The sequence below is a fragment of the Doryrhamphus excisus genome, chromosome 12, assembly GCF_030265055.1.
Source record: "Doryrhamphus excisus isolate RoL2022-K1 chromosome 12, RoL_Dexc_1.0, whole genome shotgun sequence".
Lineage (NCBI taxonomy): Eukaryota > Metazoa > Chordata > Actinopteri > Syngnathiformes > Syngnathidae > Doryrhamphus > Doryrhamphus excisus.
This window is the reverse complement of record NC_080477.1, coordinates 14,556,261-14,572,447: the sequence shown is the minus strand read 5'-3', so window position 1 is coordinate 14,572,447 and position 16,187 is coordinate 14,556,261. Positions and strand designations below refer to the sequence as shown.

Below are 16,187 nucleotides of genomic sequence, written 5' to 3'. Positions count from 1 at the left end.
ACAGAGCACTGAGGTGAGCCCCTCTTAAAGCTTTGCTGTGATTGGCGGCTGAAAAAGCGACCGGAAGTCACCGCCTGTTTTTTTGTGCCATCTCTACAAACTAACTGGGTAGTGTCGAATAATTCAAATTTAAACCTACAGAGACTTTGTGGACCTCCGGGCTAAGTTGTTTCATGTGGGCGAACAGTTAGCACCACAGAGGCGGATTTGGAGCGTCATCGGAAAAGCAAGCAACGCGGCTGGGCTACATTGGAGGGGCCTGCTTTTAAATAGCAGTTTGTTTGCTATCCTGAATGATGGGGGTCTTCACCTTAATGTGCGCCTTGCTGCTGTGGACCACCATGGCCTACGGGAAGCCCACGACGAGGAAAGAGCGAGTCATTCACGAAACAGATCTGAACAAGAGAACACAGGAGGACAACAACAGCTTCCAGTATGACCACGAAGCCTTCCTGGGCAAAGAGGAGGCCAGGACATTCGACCAGCTCACCCCGGAGGAGAGCAAGGAAAGGCTCGGGTAAGTGAGGATGGTTTCCCCGTTACTGTTGACACACTCGCAAGCCACAAGTTTTTGTAAATCATGCACAATTACTCAACACCACTCCAGATGAACAAGTCTGCTACGTGTAACTCTTCATTAATATTTGCTAACTGCATTACAAATATGTGCAGTGCATGCCAGCGAAAAAGCCCACATCATCATTATTATTATTATTATTATCATCATGATTATGCCTAGGGCGAATTCCCACACACCGTTAAGGACTTACTCAGCGGAAATCACAATTATACATCGTCATGAAAGGCATTGTTGTTGCTAATGAACAAAAGTCACATTGACACCCTATGTACTGTTTTCTTTTCTATTTTAATGACTTGTTTGCTCCTACGTGGCTCAAAAGGGGCTCCCTGTGAAAGTGGGAGGACCCCTGGTACATCACAACGTGGCAACTTTAAGTCTAAGAATACTTGAGTTTAAAACTGGTCTGCTGGCACTCCCACTCCAGCTGTCCTATTAGAGCTCAGTCTTCTCTTAGTTGGAAAAAATAGATAACTTGTCCTATTGATAATATGTATTTAGATTCAGATTTGACATGCTTTATTATATCTAACTACATTGACATTTAAGTGTTAGTTACATGTACGACATGTATGAGCGGCGTAATCGGATTGTGTTCCCTTGTCATGTAGGCAAATGACATACTTGTTTTCATCATCTTAAAGAGATACCTGTAGATCTTGGCGTCCCAGTTTTAACCGTCATGCATGATGATCATGCAAGACCTCAGTTTAGTGAGCATGCATTATCTTTTATGTGACACATATTCCAAAACCACCAACTTTGAATGACTTGCATTCAGTAAGACCATAAGACCTCAGCAAACTGTGTTTTAGTGTTTTTAGGTTTCACCATGAATGCTCTTTGACAGTTAAGACCGTTAAAAAGCATCTTTAGCTAGAATCGTCCATCCCAGGTAAGCTAGAACCTATCCCAGCTGACTTTTGGTGACAGAAAGGGGACACCCTGCAGTCGCAGTGTACACATAGACAAAAAACCCTTAACACCTACATTCACAACTTTGGACAATTTAGAATCTCAAATTAACCTAACCTGCATGTTCTGGGTGTGTGGGAGGAAGCCAGAATGCCCGGAGAAAACCCACAGCAGCACAAACTACACATACCTGTAGATACTCCAATGGAGATTCAAACACTGCTCCCCGGACAGTGAGGCAGACATCGGTGGTTGCACAGTGGTTAGGAGGTGATTAAATCTTTAGTGATGTAAGCACACTATTACAGTTTTTAAAAGAGTCTTTTTTTTCTCTTTGCTTTCAGTAAAATAGTAGAGCGGATCGACAGCGACGCCAATGGCCTCATCACCACCGCAGAACTCAAAGCATGGATAAAACGTGTCCAGAAGCGTTACGTGTATGAGAACGTGGCAAAGGTTTGGGCAGATTATGACCTCAACAAAGATGATAAGATCTCCTGGGAAGAATACAAGCAAGCCACTTACGGTTACTACCTCGGTAGCACACACACTTTCCTTTCACTTTCCTGATGACACCCAGTGTATGTACACGTTTAATTGTCCTTGTATTCTCAGCTAATCCAGGCGAGTTTGATGATGCAACCGACCAGTTCAGCTTCAAGAAGATGCTTCCACGTGACGAAAGGAGGTTCAACACAGCTGATCTGAATGGTGACTTGGCAGCCGACAGAGAAGAGTTCACATCCTTCCTGCATCCTGAGGAGTTTGACCACATGAAGGACATTGTAGTGCAGGTAAGCATATGCTCACAGTCGTCCCTCACTATATTGCAGTTTGAATATTGCTTCCTCACTATTGCGTTTTTTCAACAACAAAAATCTATAAATTATTGCCATTTCATGGTTTCATTACATCACAGATTGAGTGCAGAAAAAACAGTCCACTCATTTTGTGTGGAAGTGGTACATTTTTGGCTCTTTATCCTCCTTCCATATAATCTGTTTACTAATATTGAATCCTGCTTTGCAGAAATTCACTTATGGCAGTCAGATCTGAACCCAATTCACTGTGATAAACAAGGGACAACTGTACTGGGTGTCTGATAGGAATACTCGCAAATAATCCAGAAGTCAAAGCCTACGGCACGCTTTCCCACCCGTAACTACATTTGTAGAATTTAATCAAGCACGCCTCTCATAAGTAATTAATGACACCCTCAACGTTCCGTCATAGAAGTAATCAGAGCAACTCAAAATAAGACAGAAACTGCAGTAATACTGCAGTATAGAAGTGATCACACAAGCAAACTGTCATAGAAGTAATCAGAGCAACTCAAAATAAGACAGAAACTGCAGTAATACTGCAGTATAGAAGTGATCACACAAGCAAACTGACTAAATAAGAAATGCTTGTGAGTGCATGCCTGGGGGGGGGCAGGGGGCAGGAGAAAAAACAATAACAAATGATCTGGTAGTAGTACGCCATTAGATTAATTTGTTGTATTTCAATATGATTCAATTGTAATTTTATGTGGGTCATGGTAAATTAAAAAAAAACAAATTTTTTTGGAGCGTGTCCAGTGGGATGTACAGACTGTCCCATTTAACGCTCAATCTTTAAATATGAATTTGGCCTCACAGAGCAGTTGCGTGGGAAATGTTTCGCTGTGAGGCACTATGCCGCATGTTCATAAAAGTTGTACTACCCATTTGGCGGAGTTAATTATTAAAAGGTTCATTTTTATGATGTCACTACTGAATAGTACTTGGGAACTGTTCAGCTTTGTGGCATCTCTGGATAATAAGTGGTCAGTTGGCCCCAGGAGTCATATGGTCAACATCTTACACTTAGACATAACATATGCTTGATTACAGATAAGCAGCAGCCACACACTGGATTTGTACATTTCAGTCATAGTTTTGGATAACTAAATATGAGTTGCTACAAACTAGGCTTGTCATGATAACAGATTCAGCAGGATGACAATTGTTCCGCAAATTATTGCCCTTGAACTATACTATTGTCAAAGTTATTTTGAGCGATCTTTTTCATTAATGTAATAATAATGTATGCCATAATGAGTCTTAGAGAAGGAGGTTCCACCATTTGGTATTTATTTCATTGTCTTTGTCACAAACCTTCCCATGTCACAGAATGAAACTGAAACTGACATCAGATTGTGTTTTATACACAACAGGTACAAAGAAAGTATTTGTATAACACACACAATGCATGCTTGCTAGCGCCCAACCTCTAACCACGGGGACAAAGCGACTAAATGGCGGACACGCTATGGTTGTTCATTCAGCTATGGAACCAACACGCCCAGGTGTTGAGGCAGATGCACAGAGTGAAACCTCATGTCATTCAGCCTGTTTGGTGAGCGAGAGAAGGAAAACAAATCAAGGCCAGCAAAATGATGGCCTACCACCAAGACTGAAACAAGTCAAAACACCTTGCTGGCTCGTACTGGAATGCAGTAACACTAATGCAAACTTCTACTCCTTAACTTCTGTACCCTCTGCACCAAATTTGTTAGGAGAAATGTATCGACAAAAACCAAATAATTGAATTCAGATTAAGGCTTTATAGATCTGCTCTAAAGAAGACTATAGAAGGTATTTTTCGTGAAAGTCTGAAGAAGACGTTGCGTAGAAGTGCAAATATTGTCAAGCACAAGTTTTCCGTGGTGGTGTGCCATTGTACAACAAGAAGTTATGGGCTGTAAGAGAATATAGCCAGTCCCCCATGTCGGTTTTAAGCGCTTCATTGAACCATTCACACTCACATTCATACCTATGGACAATTTGGAGTCGCCAATTAACCTAAAATTGGCGAAACCGGAGTACCTGGAGAAAACCCACTAATACACGGGGAGAACATGCAAACTGCATGCAAAGCGGAGATATTCCAATCCAGGTCTTTACGATCTCTTACGATGATGTGGCCACTATGGTAACCACGTGGCCACTATGGTAACCACTTGTTCACTGTGCGGCCGAGTGATCTTAGAGCTGCGGTAAAATATAATAAACAGTAGTATTACAATAACTTATATCAGAAATCCTCATGATAGCACAGCAAGTCAAACAAACCCACCCATCCACCCTGAATGTTTGTATTGCATGCTTATGAAATGCGCAAGAGATTGTATCCAGCGCTCCGTAGTGCACTAAAGAATACTTTTGTCCTTGACTCTTCACACGCAACCTTTCGAATATTGATGGAGCTTGTTTATTATTAGTCAGCTATATTCTACACGGAATATATATTCTACCACCAATGAAATATTTAGCCAGGTTCAGAGAGGGCGTCTCACCTACAGGAAAATATGCATGCAGTGAGTTTATCGCATGTGTAGATGAGTGCGTGTGTTGCAGCCCAGATGTGTTGTCTTTAAACTGAGCACGTTGGCGTGTACTTGTTAACTAATGACCAAGGCAGCTGACACGCCTTTACGGCATAGTTAATGTCTGACAGTGGACAAAGACATCTAGCAGAGCTTTAACTGTTTGTTACACACTAAATGTGTGTATGGGGGGGGTTGGGGGTGGGGGGGTTGGCCCTCATCAGCGGTGATTCTTGTAATTGTAGTGTCAGTGTGCCAGCCCAGCTGTAAACTGACCCTCATGATGACTCGCGCTGCCGAGGGCTAACTTGTTTCCGCCATTATTAGTCAAAGTGAAAGTTCCAGCTGCTGTTGACCCTTGTTAGTGACATCACCTCTTCATGCCGAATGCAGGAAACCCTGGAGGACATTGACAAGAACAACGACGGACACGTGGATGAGGACGAGTATATTGGTAGGTTCAAGCAATACATTAGCTCTGAAATGCTTTTGAATAAACAAACACAAATAAATGTGACCTTGCCGTCTGTATTTGATCACAACAAACCATGTATGATTTCAGCCGACATGTTGGCTCAAGAGGACGGCGGTCCAGAACCGGACTGGGTCAGAACCGAGAGGGATCAGTTTTCTGACTTTAGAGACTTGAACAAAGATGGTAAAATGGACCGGGATGAAATCCGCCACTGGATTATGCCGCAAAACTATGACCACGCCCAAGCTGAGGCTCGACATCTGGTCTATGAGTCTGACCAGGACAAGGTATGACATTATAAAAACATCACGACCTTGGGGTGAGGGGTGGGGGGCGGCTGTCATTATGCATTGCACTGTATTCCTCTCCACTAGGAAGTAGGAAATACCATACTTGGAGCTTTTACCCCGCCTCTCCCCCAAAGCAGCTTTATCAGGATGTTTGAACCCTCTTGATAGGATGTTCCTTTATTTCTTAGGACCAGATGTTGACCAAAGAGGAGATCCTGGAGAACTGGAACATGTTTGTAGGAAGTCAGGCCACCAACTACGGAGAGGACCTCACTCGTAACCATGATGAGCTATGAGCTCTCACTTCAACCTCTACTGTGTGTGTGTGTGAGAGAGAGAGGTTGAATGACAGAATCTCAGACTATTGGTTGAAGGACCATCAGCTGTTGAGTGGGTCCTAGCACTAACGATATACTGTAAGGTCTTGGCGTGTCAATGAATAGCTTTGTTTCTGACATTCAGAAGCAGAAAGAAGACTTTTCTTTCTAGCAGACGGTGCCTTCACTTCTTGCCGCCGTGTCGGCTTTGCTGCCTCACATCTGTTTTTACACTAACTTTTTGATAACAACTTTAATGTGAAGCTGCAAGCTCCAAGAACTGATTTTATTTATTTTTAAGATTCAGCAAAGTGTCTGGAAACAGTTATTAATGTGATGTTCTTTGTTCGTACGGTAGTATTTCTTTTTAGATTAGCCTACTTCATTTCAGTTCAAGTCTATTTATTTTTCTCTTGTGTCAAAATAAAAAGATAATGCTGTGTTTTAACATTGTTATTGTTCCGCTTAACAAGGTAACTAGGATCTTACAAACTGGTCTCAGTATGATATGGTAAATTATGAGCGTGTGCCTCTTGGCATACTACTTTTTGAACTCCTTTAAGATCAAGAACAAATGGATGTCGTCGACAGCGCTCGGCACCAATTGTCGTCTACATGCTCATTCCCATGAAGATGCAGAGCGGAGCTGACTGGCTCTTGCTGCTGGCTGTTGCGGTTCAGAACTGTGCGATGTAACTGAGAAAGCGTCTCTGCCACCCAGCGTGTCCCCTCTGCCTGCTCATGTGGAACATATGGATATATGTGTGCCACTTAACAAGACAAGTCAAGCGGGACCAATGCGATAAAGCTCATTAGGAACAAGGGGACAGGACGATGCATGTGTTGTTCTGCTGCAATGTAGGAGGAATGTGCCAACACACCATGAGCAATGTCTGCAATGCTTGCTTTTTCTTTGGACTCCATGGAATTTATATGACGTTTTCCGGCGCTGAGTGTAAATAAATATGATTGATTTACACAAACTCCGCCTCTCGCCTGAAGTCAGCTGGGATAGACTCCAGCACACATTAATGAGGATAAGCGGCATAAAAATAGTTGGATGGATTATTTACACAAATGCAAAATATGTAAATACTGACTTTCCACATAAATGCTTTGTAATATGACAAATATAGAAAATTGCAACTAATACTATTTTTCTAGTTAAAATAGCCATCCCCCCTTCCCCAACCTCGTAAGACTTGTTTACGAGTGGTGTAGAAAATGGATGGATGGATCTTGCAATGTTTTGTTTTTCTCCAGGCTGTAGGCTGAGGTTATATTAATCACATCAACGATACACACTCATACCAGGGAAAAAAGATTATCACTGTTATATGTCTGCATATAACAGTGCATGGAGCGTAAATCTCATAATATAATTTGACATTTTATGAAATCTATATTACAAAATATTTTTATACCAAACATACTATAAAATAATTCCAATAAATAAGTTTAGTAATGATCTCTGTGTGGAGTTTGCATGTTACAAAAACATGCTAGGTTAATTGGCGACCCCAAATTGTCCATAGGTATGAATGTGAGTGTGAATGGTTGTTTGTCTATATGTGCCCTGTGATTGGCTGGCCACCAGTCCAGGGTGTACCCCGCCTGGGATAGGCTCCAGCATACCTGCGACCCTCATGAGGAAAAGCCATAGAAAATGAATGAAAGTCTTGTAATGGTTACTGAGATAGTGTTGTTTAAATTGGCATCTGCCTCGTTTTAGTTAGAGTACACGCTGCTGATTGCAGAAACGGACAACTTCAGTGCTTTTTCTACTTTTGTTAACAGTTCAAACCTTGCTGGAGGTCTGCACTCTAATCTATCCTAATTTACATGCACACACATACACACACTCATCTAGTCCATTGCCTCTAACTCAAAGCAGTGTCCTTACTTACATCTGAATAACAAGTCAAGCCAAAACACTAATAGACTCCCCCTGAATAGCATATGAGGCTTGTCATGCGTCAGGCTGCATCTGTGTGTGTGATAGTGTCGTCTCAGTGAAGGTGGGTGAGTGTGTGATAATTAAAGTGTGCCCATGCACGCTGCCCTGCCTCATGGCCATGTTTAACAGCCCTCCTTTTCATGATGCCTTCCCCAATCATTCACCGCGTGTGTGTGTGTGAGGTGATGTCCTCAGACGTCTCTCATATGAGCGTCTGCCTTCATCGAGTCCTCTACGCTGATAATAATGAACCCTCTGGGTGGGAATGGACTCATCTGCTATCTTTTCCTGTAGTATTTTTTATTTATTGTGATATTGTACAGCTATTTCCACTAATTAAAAGCCAAGGAGCGTTACTTCATCCTCTACTCCTTTGGCATTATGTCTTCATAACCTGCTGTGCTTTCATATTCATTTCTTTATATGCTATCATTTTTCATTCTTTCCACCCTGAGGACTTATTGAAGTATGATAATACATAATAGCAATAATTAAAATATGTATGTGAAGATTGTGTTTGTATTGGGCGAAGCCTTAAAAAAAAAAACCATGGAACCAGGTGGCTTAGTTGTTAGTACACCTGCCTCTGTCTAGTTTAGCGAAGGCCACAAATGGAGTCGTTTTTCTTTCTTGAAATGCTGTAGTCATCCTTCGCCACTTTGCAGTCCAAATTTTACTTCACGCTATCACGGTTTTTCAAAATTGTCTTAAAAATCCTGCTGTTTTATGGCCTATTCATGAAGAAATATGCATATTAACACACATTTGATGTATTATTTTGACTAAATTAAACATTTTCAAGCATAAAAATGGCTAAATTTATATTTAAGACATACAAATATGCTGTGAATGATAGTAGTATTCTACATTGGTCACATGTTCAGAGCAGCAAGCTTTTACTGCAATAAAAATTGCAGTGAGGATTCCTACTTTGCAGAAATTTAATATCAGTCGGGTCTGGAACTAATTAACCGTGTTAAACCAGGGGCTTCTGTAATTTGTAATACTGAACAAAGTATTTTTCCATACAGTATGGAGGTTTTAAATATGCAAACCCAACAGGTCTCTTTAAGCGAGCTTTTCTTCCTGTCATTCACACACACCGGTGACACCAGCCTTTCTAAAGTGTTGTGATCCTGTTTTATGGCCTATTCATGAAGAAATATGCATATTAACGCACATTTGTATTATTTTGACTAAATTAAGAATTTTCAAGCAATAAAATGGCTAAATGATCCAAAATTTATATTTAAGACATTCAAATATGCTGTGAATGACAGTAGTATTCTACATTGGTCACATGTTCGGTGAGACATTGATCGCCAGAGCAGCAAGCTTTTACTGCAATAAAAATTGCAATACTTGCAATAAAATTTGTAATACTGAAGAAATTACAGTATTTTCCATACATTATGGAGTATGGAGATTTAAATATGCAAACCCAACAGGTGCCACCAAACGACTTCTCTTTAAGCGAGCTTTTCTTTCTGTCACTCACACACACTGGTGACACCAGCATTTCTGAAGTGTTGTGATCCTGTTTAAGCATGTGATACGTGGAATTGTTGGCATGTAAACAGGATCATTGCAAAACTGCAAAAAGGCAAGTGACCTTGACCCCTCACATGGTTGTTCTGAGTGTTATCATGCGGTGTCGAAATATGTAAGAGTTGAGAGAACGTGTGACTGTATGTGCGTGCCATAGCCATGTGGGCTAATTCGGCAGTGTTCATGTTTATACTGCTTTGCCATCAATATTTTATGACCATCTTTGAGGCAAAGCTGCTTGCCTTCCCATCACAGGGGTTTTACTCCCTCTGCTGGCCAAAAGGTGAAACAGCTTTTAACTTATCTGATGGCTACTGTAGAGCAGTGGTCGTCAACTGGTTTGGCTGCGGGGTCCACCAACACCCCGTTATGACAACCCAAAATGGGGAAAATATTTATAAAATAACTCATAGGGAATGAAATGACGAACAACTCCAAATGTGACAACTTAAGCATCTGCTGTATAATATAATGAGCATACTAGCAGACTGACACATTGAACATCTTTATGGTCTTCTTCTATGACAACAGTTCAAGTAGTACTACCGTACGTTGTCGCCACCTTAAGGAGTATTAAAAAATGACAACCCGTTGCATAAAAATATCCCCTTCAGAATAAAATCTCTGGATTATTTTGTTTTTTTGCTTGACCGACGGGCCACACGGTGGCGAATGGTTAGCATGTTGGCCACACAGTCAGGAGATGCTTGGTTAGATTCTCCTCTAGGCATCTCTGTGTGGAGTTTGCATGTTTTCCCAGTGCCTGCACGAGGTTCTCTCCAGGCACTCCGGGTTCCTTCCACATTCCAAAAACAACATTATGTCAATCGCTTTTTTATTGGAGGCTACATTGTGTCTATTGATCCATTTTTTATCCAAAAATTGATAAAAAATGATACATATTGTAGATGTTTTCCACTTACATTATATGAATGGAGTCTATGTTATCCCAATGAGGCTGATATCTTTGGACAAAATGCTTCTCTCGCTCCATTTGTCCACATTTGCCCTCCTCCTTCCTCTGGTCCTCTCCTCCCGCCGCTCCAGCATCTGGAATCCTGTGGGATGGAGGAGGAGGAGGAGGAGGAGGATGTGTGTGTTTCATCCCGCTCTTCCCCAGGGGGTCTTGGTTTGCTTTGTGATCTTGAATCTCACATGATGGAAATGTATCTAATCCTGTTAGAGGGTGAACATCTTCCAGTGGGACACATGAGAGACAGCAGGAGAGAAGATAAAAGAAACAGGGGGAACAAAATCATCATTATATGGGTTTATTCTACATTGGTGTGTTTTAATCCTCATGGGAGTCGCCTCTCAAGGTTGCCGTCTTCCTCTCCTGCTCCCCGAGTGAGAAAGTTGACCCTCGAGGCTCCATCTGAGCTCCAGGCCCCTCCAGGCCGAAGCATTCCCAGAGCACCACCACACCGGGGCCCCTCAGGCTCCGTGTTACACCACAGGGAATAGAAACTCGGCCCCTCAGACTGTACGGAGGTCTGCACACAAGACCCCGAGGCTGTCTGGGAATACCGCATGCCTGACTTAACACGCCAACAAACCCTGACAGCGCCTCCTGTTGTTGTAGAGCGGTTCTTGCATGCACACAGGACCTCCAAGTCCCCCTTTGAAGTTGTCCTCTCTCTGGGGCTTCATCCTTGTTGATGGTCCCTTGTGTTTCATGGACCCCTTGTACCCCCCAATTCACCTCCCACCCTGGGCTACATGTGCACTGACCCTTCCAGCACGCGGACGACAAATAACAACACTAGCAGTCGCATGTATGATAACACATTTGGATGACTTCACTGAAGGATAAATAACATCATAGTAATATCATAGTAATGCACCTTTTAAGTCACCTGTGGAAAACAGTAATGGAATTCCGTATTGACCCAAATGCGACAACATTTTTACTAGAGGAAAGGTCTCTAAAAGTTTCTCCGGGGAGTCCGGTTTCCTCCCACATTCCAAAAACATGCTAGGTTAATTGGTGACTCCAAATTGTCCGTAGGTATGAATGTGAGTGTGAATGGTTGTTTGTCTATATGTGCCCTGTGATTGGCTGGCGACCAGTCCAAGGTGTACCCCGCCTCTCGCCCAAAGACAGCTGGGATAGGCTCCAGCACCCCCCGCGACCCTCGTGAGGAAAAAGCGGTAGAAAATGAATGAATGAATGAAAGGTCTGTAAAAGACTCTTACGTCTTACATTTGGGGTCCATGCTTTTATATATGCAACAAGTGCTACCAAACCACTTCTTAAAGGGAGTCAGAGCTTTTCCTTGTCACTCACATACTGACATTGAAAATATGATTATAAAAAAACATTTCATTTACCCTAAATTGGTGATCATTTTGGATGAAATGAGTTTTCCCCATATTGGCCGGGTTCAAGGTGGCATCCTTAGCTTTACCGATGGCTTTACTCCTGGCATCCAGGAGGAACTCAGAGTAGAACCGGTGCTCTTCCACATTGACAGGAGCCAGAAGGAGTGGATAGGCATCTGGTCAGGATGCCTACTGGACGCCTACCTGGGGAGGCATTCAGGGTGCATCTTCAGGGTGCTTAGGCTCAAGTCTTTAGATAGATAGATAGATGGATAGATGGATGGATGGATGGATGGATGGATGGATGGATGGATGGATGGGTGGGTGGGTGGGTGGATGAATGGATAGAGAGAGAGAGCGAGAGATACATACATACATAGATAGATAGATAGATAGATAGATAGATAGATAGATAGATAGATAGATAGATAGATAGATAGATAGATAGATAGATAGATACGAACGATCTGTCATCCGAATTGTGATTCAAGTCTTATTCGATTCCAAGTCACATGACTCAAGTCCAAATATATCCTAATATACATGTACACTAATGTACATGTATACTAATACAACTAATATACAACCAGAAAGACATCAGAATCAGGTTTATTGCCAAGTATAGTTTGTTGGTTGGTGCGACAAAAAAGAAAAATAGATGATACAAATATGAATATAAAAAATATAAGAATGACAGTGAGTTACCCAGCATACCTTGCGGCTTATTAATGCCAGTATTGTTTTACATCCCTAGCTTCACTTTGTAAATTAGTGTCCAGTTACCTTGCACAGCTCTATCTCTCTAATATGTTTTTTTCTTTACTTGGTGCGTTTGAGTGGATGGAGCCCGCGTACCACCAGTCATACTTGTACCACAGCTTGGGAACCGACACAGTACTACAAAGATCCGGTCTTCCGGTCCATTTTTGGCAGTGATGCCATTAGGCCTGCTGTCTTACAGATGCATGAAGCAGAGCGCTACCAGGTGTACGTCACCTGAGATTACCCACGCCGTCACCCCCTCGAAGGCAAGTGGCCAGCATTACAGCTGAGGGGGCATCTGGTGATGGTGGGGGGGTGCAGTGTGCAGAGCGTGTTCATTCATTTTGATTGGTGCTAACATTTGGCAGAATGACACTACTGCTGTGTACAGTTGACATCTTGATTTTTATTTATTACTGTTTTTGAACAGTGAATTTCCACAACGTAGGAATCTTTTTTTAATATTTTTGTAGTTAGAGCATATAGAAACCTTCTAAATAAACATTATTAGCTCCCTCTTGACATGGAAACACTCCTTTGTGCTCGCATTACCAAATATAGTAAATATAACAGTAAATAAGCCATTTAAGACATAAATAAGACTACTGTGCTGATGTGTGCTGCTGTAAATGTGTTCCGGTGTTAGAGGAGCCGAGTAGGGGGCGGACAGGAAGTGATGTTGGGGGTTCAGAGTTGGGATTTCAGAGTGGTGCGGGTTACAGCCTCAATAGTGGCCAGTGTTCAGGATTATTGTGCGGGTTGTGAGATAATTCAAACAACACTTTATGAGCAAGTTCATTGGTGAGTGTGAGTGACAGGAAGAAAAGCTTGGACTCGTTTGGACAGAAGTTGTTTGGCGCCACTTTCTGGTTTGGTATGTTTAAATCCCTAAACATCTGAATATAAGACGACACATCTTTTTGAGACCTGTTTCTAGTCTTATAGTCTGGTCTGCCAACAAACAATGATGTTTACTAGCACTTAGAGGCGGCTATCAAACATGCGGCCTGCAGGACACTAGTTTGAGGCCCTCGCCTTGATATGAAAGTTTAATGTTAGTGCGGCCCGCGCAAGTTTGATATGGATGCTGTATGGTATCATGTACCCAGAAAAAATTATTACGTTTGATTAATGTTCATGTTAAAGGTTAAATAACTGTTAATAGTTATCCTCCCTATCTGTGTGGAAGTGGTAAGTTTTTGGCTATTTAAGTTTAAAGGAAATAACTTCAAGGCTACCGTTTAGGTCGCTAGCTCTCTAGTTAGCGAGTTAGCATGTGTCTCAAGACCCTGCAGTTGCGCAATATGTTGTAAATAAAAAAAAGTATAAATGTGACTATAGTCGTGTTTTGTCATGTCTACAGGGCTCTAATAATGCTTTGTTCATTTTAATCTGAAAAAAATAAGTTTTTATTATTTGCCGTTTTGTTATTATTATTATATTTATTTATTACTGATTGATTGATTTTCTTTATTCTTGATTTGTTTATTTATTTGTCATCTTATTTTGTGCAGAAAAAATAGAAAATTAAGATATTTGAGAACAGTGGAATGTTTTATCAGAGATTTTATTGTAGAAAATCGGAACCAAAGCACTGAAAAAGTTTGTATATTTTTCAGTTTTTAATTTTTTTTTGTGGAAAACCTGGGCCTGGGTAAATTGAGTTTGAGACCCCTGACTTAGAGGGTAGACCGTGACATCACCATCCACGAAAAGGCCTGGCACGTACATTTGATAGTTTTCAGGTGTTTCTGTTTCTTCCAACATTTACTCTTACTCTGAAACTTTTTCAATCAAGCATCTTCCGTAGGAGGTTATGAGATCAATGCAGAGGTTACCATCTCTTTGAATGTTAGCGGTAATGACTGAAGGTATTTAAAGGCATGAGTCTTTGCAGCCTGCAGTTACCAGTGAAGCGGAGTGAGTAAAATGTTCAAGTCCTTCTGATCTCCCTCTGCCCCCCTGCGGAGAGAGAACAAAGGCAAAAAAGTGCTTCTTAATCAAAGTGTGATGGATTAAGAAGCAGGAAAAAAAAAACACATCAAGGAGATGCTATACCTCATGGCCATTATGTGGATTGCAAAAACAAGCTGGATCACCACTTCAGGTGAACATCTCATGACCCTGAAATGCTGGTGAAAGTTGGATGACTTCAATTGTGGTACAGGAGCTTAAAAAAAACCATGTGGTTTGCTTTGCGTGTTTACACCACCACTTCCAGGTACATGACATCATTAGCCTGCATAGTGCTGACATTGGCACATATTTTATTAATCCACACGCTGCAGCTGAATCGTCTGATCTCCTATAGGCCGAGTCGTCCCCCAGCCGGCCTTCACGATGCATATTTGATGATGATGATGATGACTCTGAGAGCCTCTTTCCTGTTACTCACTTCCGTCTACATTAACATATTTATTGTGGCCACTTTGTACAGCATTGAGGACGACAGTGAAGGCAGCATGAGGTGAGGTGAGGAAATAAATGAAACCATTTGTTGTAGTTTCATGTGGTGGCTGATACTGCCATCATGTGGTTTTTGAGTGGAAAAGGATTTCTTTTTTGACTATTGTGGACAAAACCATTCATTCATTCATTTTCTACCGCTTTTTCCTCACGAGGGTCGCGGGGGTGCTGGAGCCTATCCCAGCTGTCTTCGGGCGAGAGGCGGGGTACACCCTAGACTGGTGGCCAGCCAATCACAGGGCACATATAGACAAACAACCATTCACACTCACATTCATACCTATGGACAATTTAGAGTCGCCAATTAACCTAGCATGTTTTTGGAATGTGGGAGGAAACTGGAGTACCCGGAGAAAACCCACGCATGCACGGGGAGAACATGCAAACTCCACACAGAGATGGCCGAGGGTGGAATTGAACCCTGGTCTCCTAGCTGTGAGGTCTGCGCGCTAACCACTCAACCGCCGTGCCGCCCTGGACAAAACCACACTGCTCAAAATTATTGTTGGTAGGTCAGAAATAAGTTTTAACCTTGATTTCAGCTTTTTCGTGTATGCACTAGCTACAAGGTCCAGACCTGGTTATCATGAGTTGACGCATGGTCTCCGACTCTCCGGTGGTATCTCCTTCCCAGAGACCTGGATGAGCATGATTAGGACAGTGATGGTACAAGGTGACATCCCAAAATTATTGATCGGCTTGAGGGGGTTATTTGTGTCTGTTATTGTCAAATAACACGTTTGTAAGTGGTTACCACACAGGCCTCACAGCTAGGAGACCGGAGTTCAATTCCACCCTTGGTCATCTCTGTGTGGAGTTTGCATGTTCTCCCCGTGCATGCGTGGGTTTTCTCCGGGGACTCTGGCTTCCTCCCACATTCTAAAAACATGCTAGGTTAATTGGCGACTCCAAATTGTCCATAGGTATGAATGTGAGTGTGAATGGTTGTTTGTCTATATGTGCCCTGTGATTGGCTGGCCACCAGTCCAGGGTGTACCCCGCCTCTCGCCCTAAGACGACTGGGATAGGCTCCAGCACCCTCTGTGATCATGAGGATAAGCGGTAGAAAATGAATGATGTTTCATGTTCACTTCCTGTGGGTGTAATGGTCACCCGTCTGAATACTTTTGTCGATATCATAAGGGTAATAGTGCAAGTTGGGGCCCTGCAGCAGGGGTTGGTATGTGTCCTTTTTATTTTTTTTTT

At 42.2% G+C, this 16,187-nt stretch overlaps 1 protein-coding gene across 2 annotated transcripts; it reads left to right on the top strand.

Annotated features, from left to right (window-relative positions):
- Positions 1 to 39: 39 nt before the first annotated feature.
- Positions 40 to 7,003, top strand: rcn1 (reticulocalbin 1, EF-hand calcium binding domain). Of its 2 annotated transcripts, none has more exons than XM_058088939.1 (6): positions 40 to 517; positions 1,840 to 2,021; positions 2,111 to 2,289; positions 5,238 to 5,298; positions 5,407 to 5,606; positions 5,798 to 7,003. In XM_058088939.1, exons 1-6 carry the CDS (start codon positions 294 to 296, stop codon positions 5,903 to 5,905), a joined length of 954 nt encoding a protein of 317 aa, XP_057944922.1. In that variant the 5' UTR covers positions 40 to 293; the 3' UTR covers positions 5,906 to 7,003. The 2 variants fall into 2 exon arrangements, with proteins under 2 accessions (XP_057944922.1, XP_057944921.1); XM_058088938.1 differs by having other exon boundaries at positions 1,840 to 2,033; positions 5,798 to 6,995.
- The last annotated feature ends 9,184 nt before the right edge of the window (positions 7,004 to 16,187 follow it).